The sequence below is a fragment of the Nylanderia fulva genome, unplaced genomic scaffold (genome assembly GCF_048542155.1).
Source record: "Nylanderia fulva isolate GAGA-0341 unplaced genomic scaffold, ASM4854215v1 Scaffold2, whole genome shotgun sequence".
In the NCBI taxonomy this organism is placed as follows: domain Eukaryota; kingdom Metazoa; phylum Arthropoda; class Insecta; order Hymenoptera; family Formicidae; genus Nylanderia; species Nylanderia fulva.
Genome location: NW_028190263.1, coordinates 8,339,708 through 8,357,005, shown reverse-complemented (window position 1 = coordinate 8,357,005; position 17,298 = coordinate 8,339,708). Strand labels below are relative to the sequence as shown.

Sequence of the window (17,298 nt, the reverse complement as noted above, 5' to 3'; positions counted from 1 at the left end):
ATATCATGTTATAATGAAAGTGAAAGAATCTTTATTTAGTTTGTTAACTTGCTTACGATATTATTAATATATAGAATTCTCTCGCAAAAATTATTTGAAGAGTGCTAGAGTTGATAAAAGATTGACGATAAAGTATCTGCAAGATTCAAATAATGTACCTTACCAGTAACATACGAGAGAGATCAGAAATAAAACATTTTACTTTTAGAATACAAAACTGTACATATTACTTATAATTCTATATAATGTATGAAAAAAAATCTGTCGAAAGGCAGAAGAGTGAAGCGGAGCTGCGCTGCGTTATGCGCTCGCGGGCATTCTCGGTATCCCGCGGTAAGGGATCAGTAAGGTAGGAGTGCCAACAAGAGGAGCGCAACGAGGAGATGCAGGTGCAACGGTGCGGTCGTCACCGTGGCATGCCTCTCGTTTCGCTTTAAGCACGAAGGTTGCGTTTTTTGCTCGCGTCGGTCTCTCGCCGCTGGTAACGTCCCACCGCGTCTCAAGCGTGGCAACCGCTCTGATGGAGCGGCGTCAACGGAGCGCGGCGGAGAAAAACGGCCCGGACCCCTCGCGGCGGCGACGGCGACGAAGGAGGAGAGTCGCGCGGTTCAAGAAACGTTCCGCGCTCCGCTGACGACGACGTTCTTCCTCGACTGTATCCGGACAATTAATCATTCTACGAAGAACGACAACTCTTTGCTTTTAATATACATTTTTAATTTATTCCGTTAAAGCTGATCAGGTTCATCAAGTACGCTAATGTATTCTGGCGAAAGAGATTTTTTTTATTAATTTATGTTAATTTTATATTATTGTGTTTTAATATACAGGGTGTCTCTAAATAAGTGCGAAAAATTTTAGGTTTGTCGAAAATTAAAAGGAGTTTACATATAATTATATACTTCTGTATCTCTCCCCGAAGAGTTATACTTCTCTAAATTTTTTTTTAAACTATTAATTTAAAAAATGAAAAAAATAAAAAAAATTTTAAAGAAATTAATCTTTCTAACGCTTATTTTTAGATGATTACATTCCGGTTAAAAAGTTCTAATAAAAAATTGAATAGGAGTTGTTAGTTTCATCCTCTCACGATCCTAACGATACGGAAAGATTTAAAAAATATTAATAAGTATCCTTTTTACTAGTAGAAAATATCCGCCAAATTTTATTTTTCTTATTTGCTCATTAAAACCTAATTTTAATTCCACTTTTGGAAAAGTATAACTTCTCAGAGAGGGATATAAAGAAGAGCATATGTTTGCTCTTCTATTTTATAAAGAACTTCTTATATTTTTCAACAAAAAATGACTTCCTAAAGTTCTTTGTACTTATTTAGCAACATCCAATTTGTCATTATCGCTTTTTTAGTTTATATCTCATTGTCAGAAAATATGAGAAAGAAAATATATCCCGTGAAATTATCTGTTGACAGACTATGTGACATGTATAGTGATTAATTTATAATGATTAATATTATTATTTATGTCTTATTTAAAAATATATTTTTCATATATTGCATTTACCATAGAATAACATGATTTAAAAATTCTATACACAAGCGTATCCAAATATTATATATGTATAACATATGTATTATATAAATATATATATATATACTATACTATATTATGCATATATTATATAATAATATATTTTATTGTACGTATAATCTGATTATAAATCTAATAAACACGAGTCAATTCTCTCGTGATATTTGATCATAAATTTGAAAAAAAGAGCTGTCGCGTTTTTCTCATATTTTCGCTTGAATTTAATGCACAAATGTCCAAGTACCGCGACAAGTATTAAACGCGCGCCAAGCATCAGCGTTTGACCGGCAAAAATCACAGCCGGTTTCTAGCAGGCCGGCATATGGCAAACGTTACCTCGACAGGAGCCGGAGCGTTTTATTCGCGCGTCGTCTCTCGCAGCTATTATTCGTGTCCATCGTCGGCATCCTCGTGGTCGATTCGCAACGTCGGCAATCGAGAATCGGGGAAACAAGTGGAAGCGTAACCAGGCGCAGCCAGCCGCGAAAAACGGAACCTGCGACAGACATACATATATGAGCAGGGGATCATCATCATCCAGCACATGAGAGTCGACGCTTGTCGTCTCGCTGCCACTTCCGGGCTTCTGCCGCGTGCGCGTTCGTAATTTCCTTTCGGCACGCGCGATTCTTGCAATCGCGATTGTGCGGTTCGATTATTATCGCGCGCGATCGCGCTGGCGCCATCTGTCGTCAGCGAACATATGATTGATGAAGGATTCTTATCAAGGGAAATTTTGTAATAAAATTATATAGATAAATAATAAAATAAATAAAATTATATAGATAATAAAAATATATATGTAAAAATAAATAAATATATGTATATGCATATATATAGATATATTTAAAATCTCATCTCTTTATCTAGATAATTTTTAAATCATCTAAGTACAACACTGTCCGCGAGGTAAAGACTTTTTTAAAGGAAATGCAAAGGAATTTATTTACGAAATGGAACGAGACGTGTTTGTATCTTCGCGTTCCATCTTTCCGGAAAAATTGTAAACAACGCATCTCAGTTGGGCGAATAAACAGTTACGCGCGCCTTTCTCGGAGGAAGGAGAGGGATGATAATTCCGGTAGCGATTAATAAAACGCACTTATAAAATTTCAATCAACACTTGATATCGAAGCGTGAGATTTATTCCCCGTCTAATAAGAGCTAATTATCATTATTAATTTTCATTTTATTAAACAAACGCGAATATGTTCCTTGACGCGTTAAGAGTTGCATTATTTTAAATAGTCCTACCTTTTTATATATTCGGGGGAGGATCTTTATATATTCGTCCATCGACACGCAACTGACATTATATATATTTTATATCTTTATTTCTAATTTTTCCACTAAAGAATAAATCGCATTCTTCCACATCAATATAAAAATAATAATAAAGTAATAATAACGAGATAGAATTTCTCTGATGAATGATGATATTTTTTATTTAATTCAGAGCGTTAAATGCATGAGAAATTTTATTATAAAATATAAAAAATTAGAACATATTTGTAATATTTCAGGATTTTTATGGAACAATTAAACACTCTCAAAGTCAAATAGCTATTTATATATATTTAATACTGAATAATGCGTGTACGGGATGCGAATATACAGATTTATGACTCGTTCGCGGTCGCAAGGGGTATAATATTATCGTGATAAAAATCGTGCGAGGGCCCGTGCAGACACGCGTTAGATAGATAAGGATCCCCGTGAAGCAACCGTGAACTTTGCACCGTGAGAGGAGTTCGCTTTGCTTAACGAGCCGCGCTGAAGATTCCCGCGCTTCGAGACAATGAAGTACATTGCGTGCATATTCCCTCCCTCTGTTAGCCCTCCTCCCTCTTCTTCCCCGCCCCTTCCTCGCATGGTATTCATAATGCCAGTGAGAAGGGAAGTCACGTGTTATCGTGATTTATTGTTGCGGTCGCGCTTAATCCCCGGCCCTCAAAGTTTAAGATTAACTTTTTTTTATTAGCTCGCTATATAATTGAAGTTAATTAGTAGTTATTTTTATAATGCTTACGATTCTTTTTCATATGAAAGTATATATTAATATATTTCCAGATGTTTGCTAATTTATCGTTACATCGGTTTAAAAATGTTCTATTGTATATATAATATATTATTTCATCTTTTTTCATTGCTTTACTCTTATTATATTTATGTTATATTAAAAGAATGCATTTTTCCACATCAATATAAAAATAATAATAAAGTAATAATATAATGAGATAGAATTTCTCTGATGATTGATATTTTTTTCATTTAATTCAGAACATTAAATGTATGACAAATTTTATTATAAAATATGAAAAATTAGAATATATTTATTGTAATATTTTAGAATGGTATTTTTTATCAAATTTTATTTTGTAACTTTAAAGTACACGCATCAGAGAAATTATATTGCGTTTTATATTATAATATATAGATATATGTAGACTTACAGATTCAATCATGATAAAATGTATTACTTTTCGATATATATGCCTCGAAAAATCTTGTTAAGGTTATATCAGAATATATTTCGGCAAGAGACGCTGACTGAAATAATAAAGCCAATAAATTTTACGTAATTGTGATACACATGAGGATTATTTAATAAGTGGATTAAGATAAATTTTGAAATACAATTTTTATACCTGTTTTTTCTGCATTTTCCAAAAATAATAGATATGCGAAATAGAAAATCGAGCAGCTGCAGCAAAAATGCAAAGTAATGAGAGGTAAAACGACCTGAAGTAAGTCGAAAGTTAAATTTCCGAGCTCCGGCTCCGATTGGCTGATACGATACAGAAGAGCATGATAGGAAAAAATGGCGCAAATTCAAATTGGCGCGAAATTTCAAAATACATGTGGTCGTTTAATAAACTTAACAGAGTGAAGATTAAAAACATTTTATATTTAGTTACATAAGAAAATGTATTATTGCTTCTTTAATTATAATTTTCATCATAGAATGTTTTTTTCTCAATTGGATTATTAGCATTTTTCAACCACGTGTTAAGAGAAATCTAACCTAATTTGACCCATTGTGCACACATTACGCATCTTCTTCAAGTTGAATTAACGTTCTCTAATTAAAAAAAAAGGAAAGAAAAAAATGGGTCGTAAGAAAAAGGTAATTTTTAATTATTTGCAAGCAATTATAATTAATATAAATTTATAATTTAATAATGTTCAATAGAAAACGTAAACATTTGTATATAGGTTATGTATCAAACAATGTCCACATGCATTCAGAAAATTAATTAATATGTATTAAGGATAGTTTATAATTTTTTTTATTAACATATGATTTTTATATAGGGTCGATGCGTTAAACGAAATAAACAAATAAACGTGGGGGAAAAGGAAGAGTTAGTACGAGCCCCTCATTCTTTTGTGTTTCATCGTGGCTTGCCAGGAGAACACATTGTCGAGCTTACTAAAGATTTTCGCAGAGTTATGGAACCTTTTACAGCTTCATCTTTGAAAATTCGAAAAAAAAATACCATTAAAGATTTCGTCTCCGTTGCGAGTGTTCTTCATGTCAGTCACATATGTATGTTTACAAAGACGGAGTTAGGAATGTACCTCAAGTTATGCAGGTATTGTAGTTTTTATAAATTGTTATTATATATAAATTTACATATGTAAATATATATATATAAATTTATATAGATATATAAATATATATAGATATATAAATTTTGTTTTAATTCTCTAGAACTATGATTATTAGAAATAATGTAACTCTTAATTATTGTTATAGATTACCCAGAGGACCTACTCTTAGTTTTAAAATACATAGCTTTTCTCTGGCACGAGATGTAATATCTAAATTAAAGAAGCAAATGGTATATGAGGAAGCCTTCAAAAATGCTCCACTGGTGATCTTAAATAATTTTAGCGGCGAAGGCATGCAATTGAAACTTATAGCCTCCACATTTCAAAACATGTTTCCAACCATAAATTTAACCACTGTAAGTTTTATAAAACACTAATCGAGAAAACAGTTAATTGATTGAATGAAATATTTTTGCAGATTAATTTGAGTACGATTCGTCGTTGTATATGCTTAAATTATAATACGACATCGAAAACGATTGACTTTAGACATTATGCGATCAAAGTTGTACCTACAGGATTATCAAGAGGTGTTAAAAAATTAGTCCAAGCAAAAGTGCCAAATTTATCTAAATGTCAAGATATTTCGGAATTTTTAACGAAACCGACTGTATCTGAAAGTGAAGCGGAAGATGATGAAACTAGCCATGTTACATTACCACAAAAATTATCTTCAAGAGGAAATCATGCAAATTCTAAGAGCGCAATTCGATTGTACGAATTAGGACCAAGAATGACGTTACAGGTTAAAGAATTAGAGTTAATATTATAATAAATCTTGTAAATGTTTATCTTATGTTTTTAAACATGAACTTTTCTTTTAAATCTATAGTTAATCAAAGTGGAAAATGGACTTCTCGATGGTGAAGTACTATCTCATGAATTTGTACATAAAACGGAAGAAGAGAAACTTGCGATAGAGAAAAAGAGGGAGGCAAAGAAGAAATTGAAGGAAAAAAGAAAGAGAAAACAAGAAGAGAATAAAAAGAAAAAGGAAATACAAAAGCAAGAACACAAAGAGAAATCGCTCAAGGGTATTCAGAAGAAAAAAGAAAGTGACATTCTGTTACAAAAAATTGCAAAGGAATCTGCTGAAAATAAATTGGAAGAAGACGATGATGTACAGTATTATCGTGAAGAAGTAGGAGAAGAACCTGATAAAGGTAAATATATATACATTGCATGTGCTTATATTTTATAGAAAGTTATTAAGAATATTCAATTCAACTGCGATATAACATTCATTCTATTTCAGATCTATTTCAAACAAAAATTGGTACCAAGAGACCACATAAGCACATAATGAGATATAAATCGAAGAAAGCAAAATTTGACAAGTCCTAGGATAAAATTAAATATTTTTAAATTGTAATACTAACTAATAATACTATATTAACTAATAAATTTACTATTTTACGTGTATTACAAATTATATGTGTATATAGATAACAGTTCATGACTCTTATCCTTTCATAATTCCTTAAATTACTAATTATTTTATATCACAGACATCATACTATCTTCGAAAATGTAAAGTGGTAAAAAATATAATATTATTTATATTGTCATAAAGTTAAAACATTATATTGTCATATAAAGTATAAAATAATTAATATAAAGTTCGTATCCGTATTACAAAAATATATCATTATAGTCGAATATTAACAAGATATATTTACATTCTATGCGCCTTTAAAAACTATCTTATGTTACAAACTTCAAATTCTAATTATTGTTTACGTGTGCATAAAATGATATGAATAAACTACATAACATGCTATTTCTAATAGATTTTAATAATACTATTTCCATGAGAGATTTCATCAAATACGATATATGGCAATAATATATAGCATTTGTTCGAGTTGTGTAGTTTATTCATATTGTTGGAGTTAAGGATTTTTTTCATAGCTCTTTTTGAAGCGCAACAATTTTTCATACTCCTCTACTTGTTTTTCAAGCTCTTTTATGGTTTTCGATCGAGAACGACACACATCCTTCATAAACTGTTTTTCCTTTTCCAATTTCGTTATTCTTATTTCATCCTGCATGAAAAAAATTATATTATTATTTGTAAAACACAATATACAACTTATAACAAAACTTGAGAACAACGAAATAAAAACATTCTGCACAATTATGTATATAAATTTGTCTTTATTTCTATTCATGTTATTTGTAATATCGATTATTTTAGCTCTCAAAGAATACTTACTTCGATTATACCACTGCTCGTACCGCAAAATCGCAATATATTATTCGATGTTGTCTGGCATATCTGATCTCTTTTATTTAGAAGTCTCTGTTTGCATACATGGCATTCTCTTGCGCTTGTACGTATCATGGCGGTCTGAAGTCGCTTAATTTCTGCTCTAAGTTCGCTAGTCTGTAAAAAAATAGTATAGAAGATTCATAAAACAAATTACGATCAAATCTAAAATTCATAATATAATCAAAGTGATAAATTATAATTAGTGAAATATATTAAATACCTTATTTTTGTACGCCGACAGATGTTCCTGCAATTCTGTACACTTGGTCTGATAGGGGAAACTTCCATTTCGTATTTGCAGCTCCAGTGTCGCGATTTTTCCGTTTTTCGATATAATTTCCATTTGCAATTCACGTATCTTATTTTTCAACTCGGTACAACTACAGTCATCATTGCGAGATTTAGCTTTCTCTATGTCCTGAGGATCCTGAATTTGATTCTCGAAACCCTTGATCTTGTCTCGTAACTCATCATTCTCGATGCGACACGCCCAGAGTTGATCTTCGATTTTCGCGTTCTCAGCATCGTGCTGACAAATAACTTGGGCCAACTCTTCCGATTCTTGGTCGAGTTCCGCATTTTTTTCCTTCAATCCTTTCACCTCGCTAACGTAATTCTCGATATCTTTACTCTTTTGATCCAATTCAACTTTTATCGCTTCTAATTCCAGAGCAATTTTGTTCTTCTCCTGCAACAAAGCGTCATACTTTTCGCAAAATGCGTGCGTGTCATATTTAGACCTATACGATGACAACATCTCCTTTAATTCTTCATTCTCCTTACACGCAGCATCATATTGACTGTTTAAAGTAATCAATTGCTTCGTCGATTCAGCTTTGGCATCTTGCAGCTCCGTTATCCGATTACTAGCACCGTCCAAATTATTTCGCAAAGATCTATTCAAGTCCTTCAATTCTTCCATTTGTTCCTCCGCTAGAATTCTACTCGTGCTATTTCTGATTCTTTTCTCTAATGTAATACATTTATGTTGTAACGTCGCGTAATTGTCCCTCAAGGTATTCATGTCTTCCGTCAAAGCAGTATTTGTATTATTTAATGCGTCCATTTGTTTTCTCAATTCGATGTTCTTCAATTCTTCGAAATTTAATTCATCTTTAATCGCGTCGATCTCTTTCTTGTTGTCAGTCTTCAATTTCTCTATGTCCAGCTTATATTGTTCTATACTGGTTTTCCGTTCGCCGATTTGCTGCTTCAGGAATGTATTCTCCGACATAATCGTATCCAGTTTAGCTTTATATTCCGTAAGATCGTCGCATTTAGTTTTCAAAAGTTCTGTAATTTCCTCGATACGCAAGTTTCTCTTTTCAAATTCACAATTCAGATCTTGGTAGCCTTCCACAAGCTGCGCCAATTCTATCTTCTTCATCTCCATAATTTGATTGAGTTTCATTAATTCGTTGTTCTTCAAATCGATAATGTTCTGCAAGTGCACCTTATTAGCTTCGAGACCTTCGATGGTACCCGTCAAGTCCATATTTTTCGATTTAAATGCTTCTATCGTACACGCGAGATCTTCTATTCGTTTATTATAGGCTTCTTTTTCCGATTTCATCTTCATCTGAAATTCGGCTTCCTTATTCCTGATGGCTTCCTGCGCCTGTCTCTCCCGTTTTTGAGCGATATTGATGGCTTCTTCACTCACTGTATCCAACTTGGCGCACTTGTTGTACTCGATTTGCATATTATTGAGATCCATCTCGAGCAGACTGATCTTTTCTCTCAACGTATCTTGGTCGCGATTATTTTCTTGTAAAAGCTTCTCCAAACGCCAAACTTCCTTTTGCAATCCGTTGGACGCAGCTTCTCGTTGGGACAGATCAGCTTGAAGTTTGTCTATCTCGCTCTCCAATTCTTTCGCCCATAATGTCGTACGTTTTTCCGCATCCACGCTCTGTCGTTTGTCATCCTCAAGTTTCTGCTTCTCCCTATTAAAGTTATCTGCCATACTCTTCACTATCTCCTGCTCCTTCACCAAGATTGTGTGTAAAAATATCTGAAACAGCTCATCCACAGATTTATCTTGGAATTCCTCAGCACTAACTTTCGGTTTTAGAGACTTGATCTCACTAATGATATTCTTGGAAGTGTTGTTTAATACATTCTTGAGCTTCTTGTTATCATCGGCCAACGTTTTATCTTGTTGAGATTTGTATTGATACTCGTTTCTCATCGTCTCAAACTCATTTTCTATGTCACGTAGCTTAATTAACTCTTGTTTTAAATAATCGTTTTCAGCAGTATACTTGTTTACCTTTTCGTTTAGCTCTGTAAATCTATTTTCCGATTCCTTAGAATAACTGGCGAATTCTTGTGAAATAGTTTCTTTAGAATTGGTCAACTCCTCGTTCATCGATCTCAATGATTCCAGTTTCTTCTCATATTCCTGCTCCAAAAGATTAAGCTGTTCTTTTTCTCTTTTTGTCAAATCCAGCTCGTGTTGTAAATCTGAAAGCTTTTGACATAACTCGTTTATTGTTTCTTCTTTCGCCGCTTTGTCTGTTTTCAGGAATTCCACTTCAGTTTCAACGATGAGCTTCTCATGCTCAATTTCTTTATATCTCACAGAAAACTCTTGTAATTTTTTGGTCATATCTTTTATCTCATTTTCAAGGATATCTGTTTTTTCCAAATACAATAGTTCATTTTCTGACAACTTTTGCAATAACTGTTCATTAGTATTTTTCAAAGATTTAATTTCATCCAGTAGAGTGTTTTCCTTTTCAGTAAATTTACCCATATCTGTTTTGATTCCTTCAGTGACTTCCTTTAATTTATCAAGATCATTTTGCAAATTGCTGGTTGTCTTTTCGACATTATCTAGTCTCAAAGTTTTGTTTGGAGATTTCTTAACACTAGTATTTACATTATGCATTTTATTCGGCGACAAATTCATAACACTGCTATTTTGTAACTCTTCGACTTCATTACATTTTTCTTTATACAAGTCCGATAATTTTTCGTGTTCTTCCTTCAAACTTTGTAATTTGTTAGTTATGAATTGAAGTCTTTCTTCGACACAACTAACATTCATAATTTCCAGAAAACTACCATTAAGAGATGAATTACATACGCTTATATTTACATCTTCCTTAGCTTTTAGAATAAGCGGATCGCTCTTTGCAACCACACAATCAAACTTTCTTTGCAAATCCTCTATTTTGTGAGTGAGAGTCTTCTCTCTGAGTTTTAGCTCTCTTTTATTTTCAATCATTTCCTGCAGATAAGCACATTGAGTACAAGGGCCCAATTTAAGATCGCTGAGCTTTCTATTAAGAAGTGTAACATGATCAACTTCCTCTTGTAGATGTGAAATTATTGCTTCGGCATTGCCATCTTTTGTAGATTTGTCCACTGAATCACTCGTCGTTAAAGTGTTATTAAATAATGTCGATAAGTGGAAGGTATTATTGCAAGAATTTACTTTTCGCACATTATCCAAATCTTCTATGGTCTCAACTAACTGATTAGATATTTGTGAGTTCTCTTTGGTTAAAATTTGTATATTAGTTTTTAACTCCACTTGTTCGCTTCTCAACAAAGTATTTTCCATTCTCAATTGTTCTGCATCATTACTGTTTTCTGCATGTTTCAATAATAATTCTAGTTTATTTTTTAAAATTTCACATTCTTCTTTTAATCCATCATTCTCTTCGATTTTATCCATTAAATCAATGGAAAGTTGATTGTGCTCATTTTTCAAATATTGATATTGCTCTGTAAGATCACAAAGTTTATCCTTATGCATACAATCGTGTTCGTACAAGAGTGCCTTACTTTCTTTAAATATTTCAAGGTCTTTCTTGGAATCTGTGACATTAGATAATAATACTGCATTTTTTGCTGTCAATTCATTGATTTGTTCTTCATACTTGAGAATTATTTCTTCTTCACTTGAGTTCACTTCAGGTATCTTCGAACGTAAAGTTTTCATCTCTTCACTAAGAATTGTTAAATTATTTTTTAATTCGAGATTTTCATCTATTATCTTTGAATTTCGCGCATAAAGTTCGTCAATCGTTTGTTGAAAATGAGCAGCCGATTTTTTAGAATATTCTTTCTCCTCTGACAATTTATCCGTCAATTCACTGTTTTCCATTGTTAATACAGAAATAGTGCTCTCTAAATTTTGTATATCCGTTTTCAAACCTTGCACCATTTCTGATATTTCTTGCTTTTCTTCTGGAGTTTTTGAAAAGAAATCTGTAGATAATTTAGTACTATCGTTTAAAGATATCGACAAATCTATAATTTTTGAAGAATCACCATTGATTAAGTCACATTTGGGATTCAATATCGATCTTGCTGAGGCTTCTTCTTTAAAGTATGTATTTTCTTTTTGCATATCTTGGATACCCTGTAAATCATTTATGTGACTTTTTAAATAATTTATTTCATTATCGTTACTCTGATCCAACGTTGATTTTTTTCCATTCGATTTTCTGTGCAATTTCATAGAGATATCTTCATATTCATCTCTTTCTTCAGTAAATCTTGCGACTTCTTCTGATTCTTGGATGTTTTCTAAACAAAATTGTTCATTCGATTCATCTTTCGTTGAAATACACAACTCAGTATGGGTCAATTTTTCTTGCAACTCGTGTACCACAGACTCGAGTTTTTTTGTTTCCGATGCACGATATTCAATATCCTTTTCGAGATCATGATTCTTTTGTAATTGTAATTCTTGCTCATTTATTCTATTCTTTATTAATTCATTCTGTAACTCCATTCTCTTTAATTTTTGTTGCAGCTCGTAAATTAAATCTTGTAGCTCATTTTTATTGATTATAAGATCTTCGATCAATTTCTTTTGCTCATCAATGGTTTTTTGTGCTTCCACCCGTTGCATGTTTAATTCCTCTTTCATTGAGTTATTATGTAATTCTGTTTCTTTCAATTTTTTTTGCATTTTAGAAATAATATGTTCTTTTTCTGTACTATCAGGATCATACATGTTTGTTTCATATTCATTTAATTTGTGTTTTAATGAACTATTTATTGATTCCTCTTCTTTCAAATTTTCTGTCAATTCAACAATTATTCCTTCAAATTTATTTTTTTCATTTGCAAAATCTTCAACCTGTTTCTGTAAATCGCTTGTATTTTGTACATATATTTCTTGTTGATTTTTTATTGAATTATTTATTAATTCTATTTCTTTCAATTTGTCTCTTAGTTCACCATTAATTCGTTCAGATTCCATTTTTTCTTTTACAACATCCTGAATTTGTTTTTCCAAGTGTAATTTATCTGTATCTATATCTGTATTTTGGTCATTATCTTCTATTGTATTATTTCTTATTTCTGCTTCTATTAATTGCTCTTGCAATTCACTAATGGTATGTTTAAATTCATTATTTTCAGAAACAAGATGTTCAATCTGCTTCTCTTGATTTTCAAATTTCTGAATTTCTATTTGTTGCGCATTTAATTTATTTCGCATTGATATATTGTCTTCTTGCACTTCTTTCAATTTATTTTGTAATTCACAAATGGTATGTTCAAATTCATTATTTTTAGACATAAAATTATCGATGCGTTCCTTTTGATCTTGAAAATTTTGTAAAGTTTGCTGCTGCTCGTCCAGTTGATCTTTCATCAAGTTCTTGCATAACTCTGTTTCTGTTAATTTATTTTGAAGACCCGTTATCATGTGTTGCAATTCATTATTTTGGAATGTAATAGCAGTAATTTGATTTTCCAGTTCTATTTGCTGCACATTTCCTGCATTTTGCGACAAAAATTGTTCAAGTGATACATTCTGTATTGCTAATTTGTCTTCTAACATAATATTGCGTTGTTCAGCTTCGTTAAGCTTCTTTTGTAATTCGGAAGCGACATGTTCGCATCCGTCTTTTTCAGCTGTAAAAACGTTTTGCATCTCTATTTTTTGTGCGGACAATTGTGCAATCTTCTTTTCAAAATCTGGTATCCTTTGTAGTTCTGCTGCTTGCGCATTCAATTTATCTTCTACCAAAGCGTAACGCGATTCAGTAGCAGTTAATTTTTTAAGACGATCAGATGCTATATGTTCGTAACTGTCCCTTTCAGATATTGTATTTTCCAATTGTTTTTCTAACTTTACGAGCTTTCCTTTAATTTCAAAATAATCTTCAACACATAACTGCTTCTCCAAAGTTGTAAATTCTCTAAGCTGTGACAATTCTTTCGATAAATTCTGGATTCTATCCAATAAAATTTTCTCTTGTGTATCAGGGGACTGATCACTATTTACAAATAACAAGAATGATTAAATTAATTAAATTGAATACATATTAAATACAAATTAATTATTTAGTATCATTATTACCTTTCAGTTTGCATAGACTTATCAATTTTTTCAAGTAAGGTGTCATGATTATAATTTATAGATGGTAATTTGTGGATAATTACATCATCTGTAAATTTCACATGATTGTGCTTTCGATATATGAGAAACGTATCTTCATCATTACTTTCCATTTCTTCCTCTTCATTAGTAATAATTTCCTCTTCACAATCCTCTTCATTATTCATAAGTTCCAGCTCAAAATCAGCAAGTGCTATTTGGACTGCTTTAAGAATTATATATATATATATATATATATTATATATATACACACATATATATTTAAATTTAAATTATCAATTAAAAGAAAAAAAAATATATATATATATACACACACATATATATATATATATATTTAAATTTAAATTGTCAATTTTAAAAAAATATTTTAAGTATTTTAAAGTATTTTGTTTGGATTATATAAAACTTACATGTATTCATAATCTCAGTCGATTTTCTATGCGACTTAAAAGGTGACATTTCTTTAATTGGTGATAAATTTCTGCATGTTTGAAATGTATTCAATTTATATCCGGCAGTACCACCCCAAGTCTGTCTCCTTTTTACTTTATTCTTGAATGATTCAGTGTTGTTGCGATTATCACCATGAACTATCCGAGTTTGCAATAATCTAATACGTTCCTCCAAATTTTGATTGATACGATCTTTTTCTTGCATTTTAGATTCCATTTCTTCTAAATCGGTTGATCGAGCTTGTTGTTTCACTCTCTGAAAATAAATTTGTTATATATATATAAATTAATAGATCTTTTATCATTCATATATATTAATTTATATCTAAAATTTGTTGAAAAGTATCAGTATATTTATATACTTTCTATATAATAAAGAATAAAGCAATTTTTTCTATAATAATATACATTTACCTCTAATTCTGCATGTAATATATCTATTTGTTTTGCGTATCGTTTCAAAAGTACACCATCTGACATAACTTCATTTAGTTCAGGTTTATTTTTGATATTTCTAGCTCTAGATGCAAATCTATTCAAAATATATATAAAAATTAAATATATTTGAATTTATTGCATATGTTTACATTACAAATCAATTAAAAAATAAAAACATTAAAAATACTAACGATAATGTGCATTGAGTTTCGTCTAGAGCAGCTGGTGTTACTGCACATATTATCACCGTCATTGCATTGCCGCCCAAAGATGCTTGAAGCAACCTCGTTAATTTGCTATCTCGAAAGTTTATATATTTTTGAGAGTCTGGTGACTCACTCAACTGCTTTATTACTAATGCCAATGTAGAAAGAGACAAATTAATACGACATCCTTCCTTAAAACGTTCTCCAGTGGCTCCTGTTTGCCGTGCTTTCTCCGAACCAGCAAGATCTACCATATTTAATTGTGATACTTGTATTGCACCATCTGAGGCAGCACCAGCTTCTCGACTTTCAATTGTCTACATCATATTATTTTAATATTAATTTTTAAAAAACTAATAACAGATTATATAGATTATGTAGATAGATGTATATAATCTTAAAAAATTTAATATGCAAAGTTAAAGAAAATTGGCATTCTTACAATCCTGAATATTGTATGGCTCCTGCTACTTCGCTCATTCATGTTTGTTTCGCCTATTCTTCTGTGTTTATTACCTTTATGCATTAACGATAGAACATTCTCTGGACAATTTGTGACTTCTTCTTTGCATTTCACAAAAACTTGACCATTTACATCTTCGTGTATTTTTAAATCTAAATCTGAGCTTTTACTTAAGAGATCTCTGACTTTTTCATTATAAATCTCTAAGTAGGATACTCTAAAAAATTAATAAATTAAAAATAAAAAAGTTCTACAATCTTCTCATTAGTGTTACAATTTATACAGATAACAACATTCTTTTTTTAGCTAAAAAGACAGATTTAAAAATATTGTCTTTTATCTTAATAAATATATCAGAGAAGCAGAATAGCTCTATATTGAAACAATTCTCTAGCAAGCTAAAAATCTGGGTTTCTCAGTCCTGCTGTCATTTTGTTGTATGGATAAGAGAAAAATTTGAGTAAAAACTATTTTACTAATATAACCTGTAAAAATTAAAGAGCTATCCCACTTTGAAAAATATAGAAGGAAAAAAGCAAACAAATATGAACCTCAATAAAAATTCACGTCCAGAAGTATTAGCTATAGCATCAAACATATGTTCTACAGCCAGAGGTATTACGCCAGGCTCTTCCGAGGTACCCATCATAGTATACGTTTTACCAGAACTTGTCTGTCCGTAAGCAAACACTGTGCCATTAAATCCATTTACAGCAGCATCAACAATAGGCTTTACGATAGTATCAAACACATTGTTGTTATTGGCGTGTGTATCAAAAATGTGATCTGCAAATGCAAGTTAACGGATCAATCTAAACAAGAAAATTAGTGTCTTACAACAGGATGTTTTCCTTTATTGCAGTCTATTACACTTTCCGTATCTAAAATGAAATAAATACATATTTGGACAGAATGTAAAAGCAAAAAGGACAAAAATTGATACAGAAAGTAAACAACAAAGGAAAAATCCAACCTAACACGTCAAAGCGCGAAGAGAATTTAGAAATTATATCAAGATAAGGATTTCGGACATGTATTTTTCATATCAAAATTTGAATTTACCAAATTGGAATCCACCGTCGCCTCGCTTCCTTAATTCTACGTCGGTGGCCACAATATTATTTTCTTGAACGATCCATTGAATTGGCAAACTCTCCTCCTTCTCTCGCCTGATGAGCGGCCTGACTTTGATGGCCACTTTAATACTGTCCGACATTGCGAATAATACTCTCGTTCTTTAATTTAATCAAAAACGCAGGCCTTATTCGCCTCTCACTCAAACAATGACATATGTATACCCATAAACACGCAGCCACGCACCATTGTTATCGACGATTGACGATCGCGGGAGACAGACACGTTGGCTTGGACGCTCGTTGAACTTTGTTCAAATTCAAATCGTGCCTCGCACATGCGCGCTCGACCGCCGACAGATGGCGACTATCATCGATTCAAATAAGCGCGCCAAATCCTGGCAAGCTGGATGGTCACGTGACGCGCGCGCGACAAATCCCGGCAGGGTTGAATGGTCATGTGACGCGCGCGGGCCAATGAGCGCGAAGATGAGCGACCTGCTTCGACCAATGATGTATCTCGTGTCTCGAAAGTTTGCTGCCTTCACGCAAGTCCGGAGCATCGTCGTGAAGTGTGCAATCCTAGTCCTGATCGTCGTTACAAATTACAATTGAGATTACAATCTCGTAAGTTGCAAAAAGGCAAAAATATATTGTTTTTTAGATATAATATATATAACATATATACATTTCATTATCTCGATATGAAGAAGATCGTGTTATGTATAACAAGAATAACTTTTTAAGATATAACAGAGAAGTGAACGATAAAGTGAGGCTGTGCGAGGAGAGAGAGAGAGAGAGAGAGAGAGAGAGAGAGAGAGAGAGAGAGAGAGAGAGAGAGAGAGAAAGAAAGAGA

The 17,298-nt window shown here is 32.1% G+C and overlaps 3 protein-coding genes and 1 long non-coding RNA gene across 5 annotated transcripts in view; 2 read left to right on the top strand and 2 right to left on the bottom strand.

The window, feature by feature from the left end:
• Positions 1-182: 182 nt before the first annotated feature.
• On the bottom strand, positions 183-4,275 carry LOC114937146 (uncharacterized). Its single transcript, XR_003820835.1, has 4 exons — positions 4,199-4,275; positions 4,004-4,100; positions 1,887-2,046; positions 183-766 (listed from the first exon to the last, which is right to left on the bottom strand). It is a non-coding gene; the product is annotated as an uncharacterized LOC114937146 (long non-coding RNA).
• Positions 4,276-4,546: 271 nt separating this feature from the next.
• On the top strand, positions 4,547-6,594 carry ppan (Brix domain-containing protein peter pan). Its single transcript, XM_029310511.2, has 6 exons — positions 4,547-4,677; positions 4,866-5,146; positions 5,311-5,521; positions 5,584-5,910; positions 5,998-6,328; positions 6,421-6,594. The coding sequence occupies exons 1-6, from the start codon at positions 4,660-4,662 to the stop codon at positions 6,507-6,509; spliced, it is 1,257 nt and encodes a 418-aa protein (XP_029166344.2). The 5' UTR covers positions 4,547-4,659; the 3' UTR covers positions 6,510-6,594.
• Positions 6,060-16,752, bottom strand: LOC114937122 (uncharacterized). Of its 2 annotated transcripts, none has more exons than XM_029310527.2 (10): positions 16,429-16,752; positions 15,918-16,152; positions 15,346-15,583; positions 14,889-15,220; positions 14,674-14,791; positions 14,218-14,515; positions 13,769-14,012; positions 7,658-13,685; positions 7,381-7,551; positions 6,060-7,210 (listed from the first exon to the last, which is right to left on the bottom strand). In XM_029310527.2, exons 1-10 carry the CDS (start codon positions 16,580-16,582, stop codon positions 7,058-7,060), a joined length of 7,971 nt encoding a protein of 2,656 aa, XP_029166360.2. In that variant the 5' UTR covers positions 16,583-16,752; the 3' UTR covers positions 6,060-7,057. The 2 variants fall into 2 exon arrangements, with proteins under 2 accessions (XP_029166360.2, XP_029166361.2); XM_029310528.2 differs by having other exon boundaries at positions 13,769-14,009.
• Positions 16,753-17,000: 248 nt separating this feature from the next.
• The window catches only part of LOC114937126 (uncharacterized), a 32,033-nt gene continuing 31,735 nt past the window's right edge, over positions 17,001-17,298 (top strand). The window contains exon 1 of the mRNA XM_085482180.1: positions 17,001-17,066. The gene's annotated coding sequence lies outside the window, so the exon portion shown is untranslated. The remainder of the gene's footprint in view (positions 17,067-17,298) is intronic.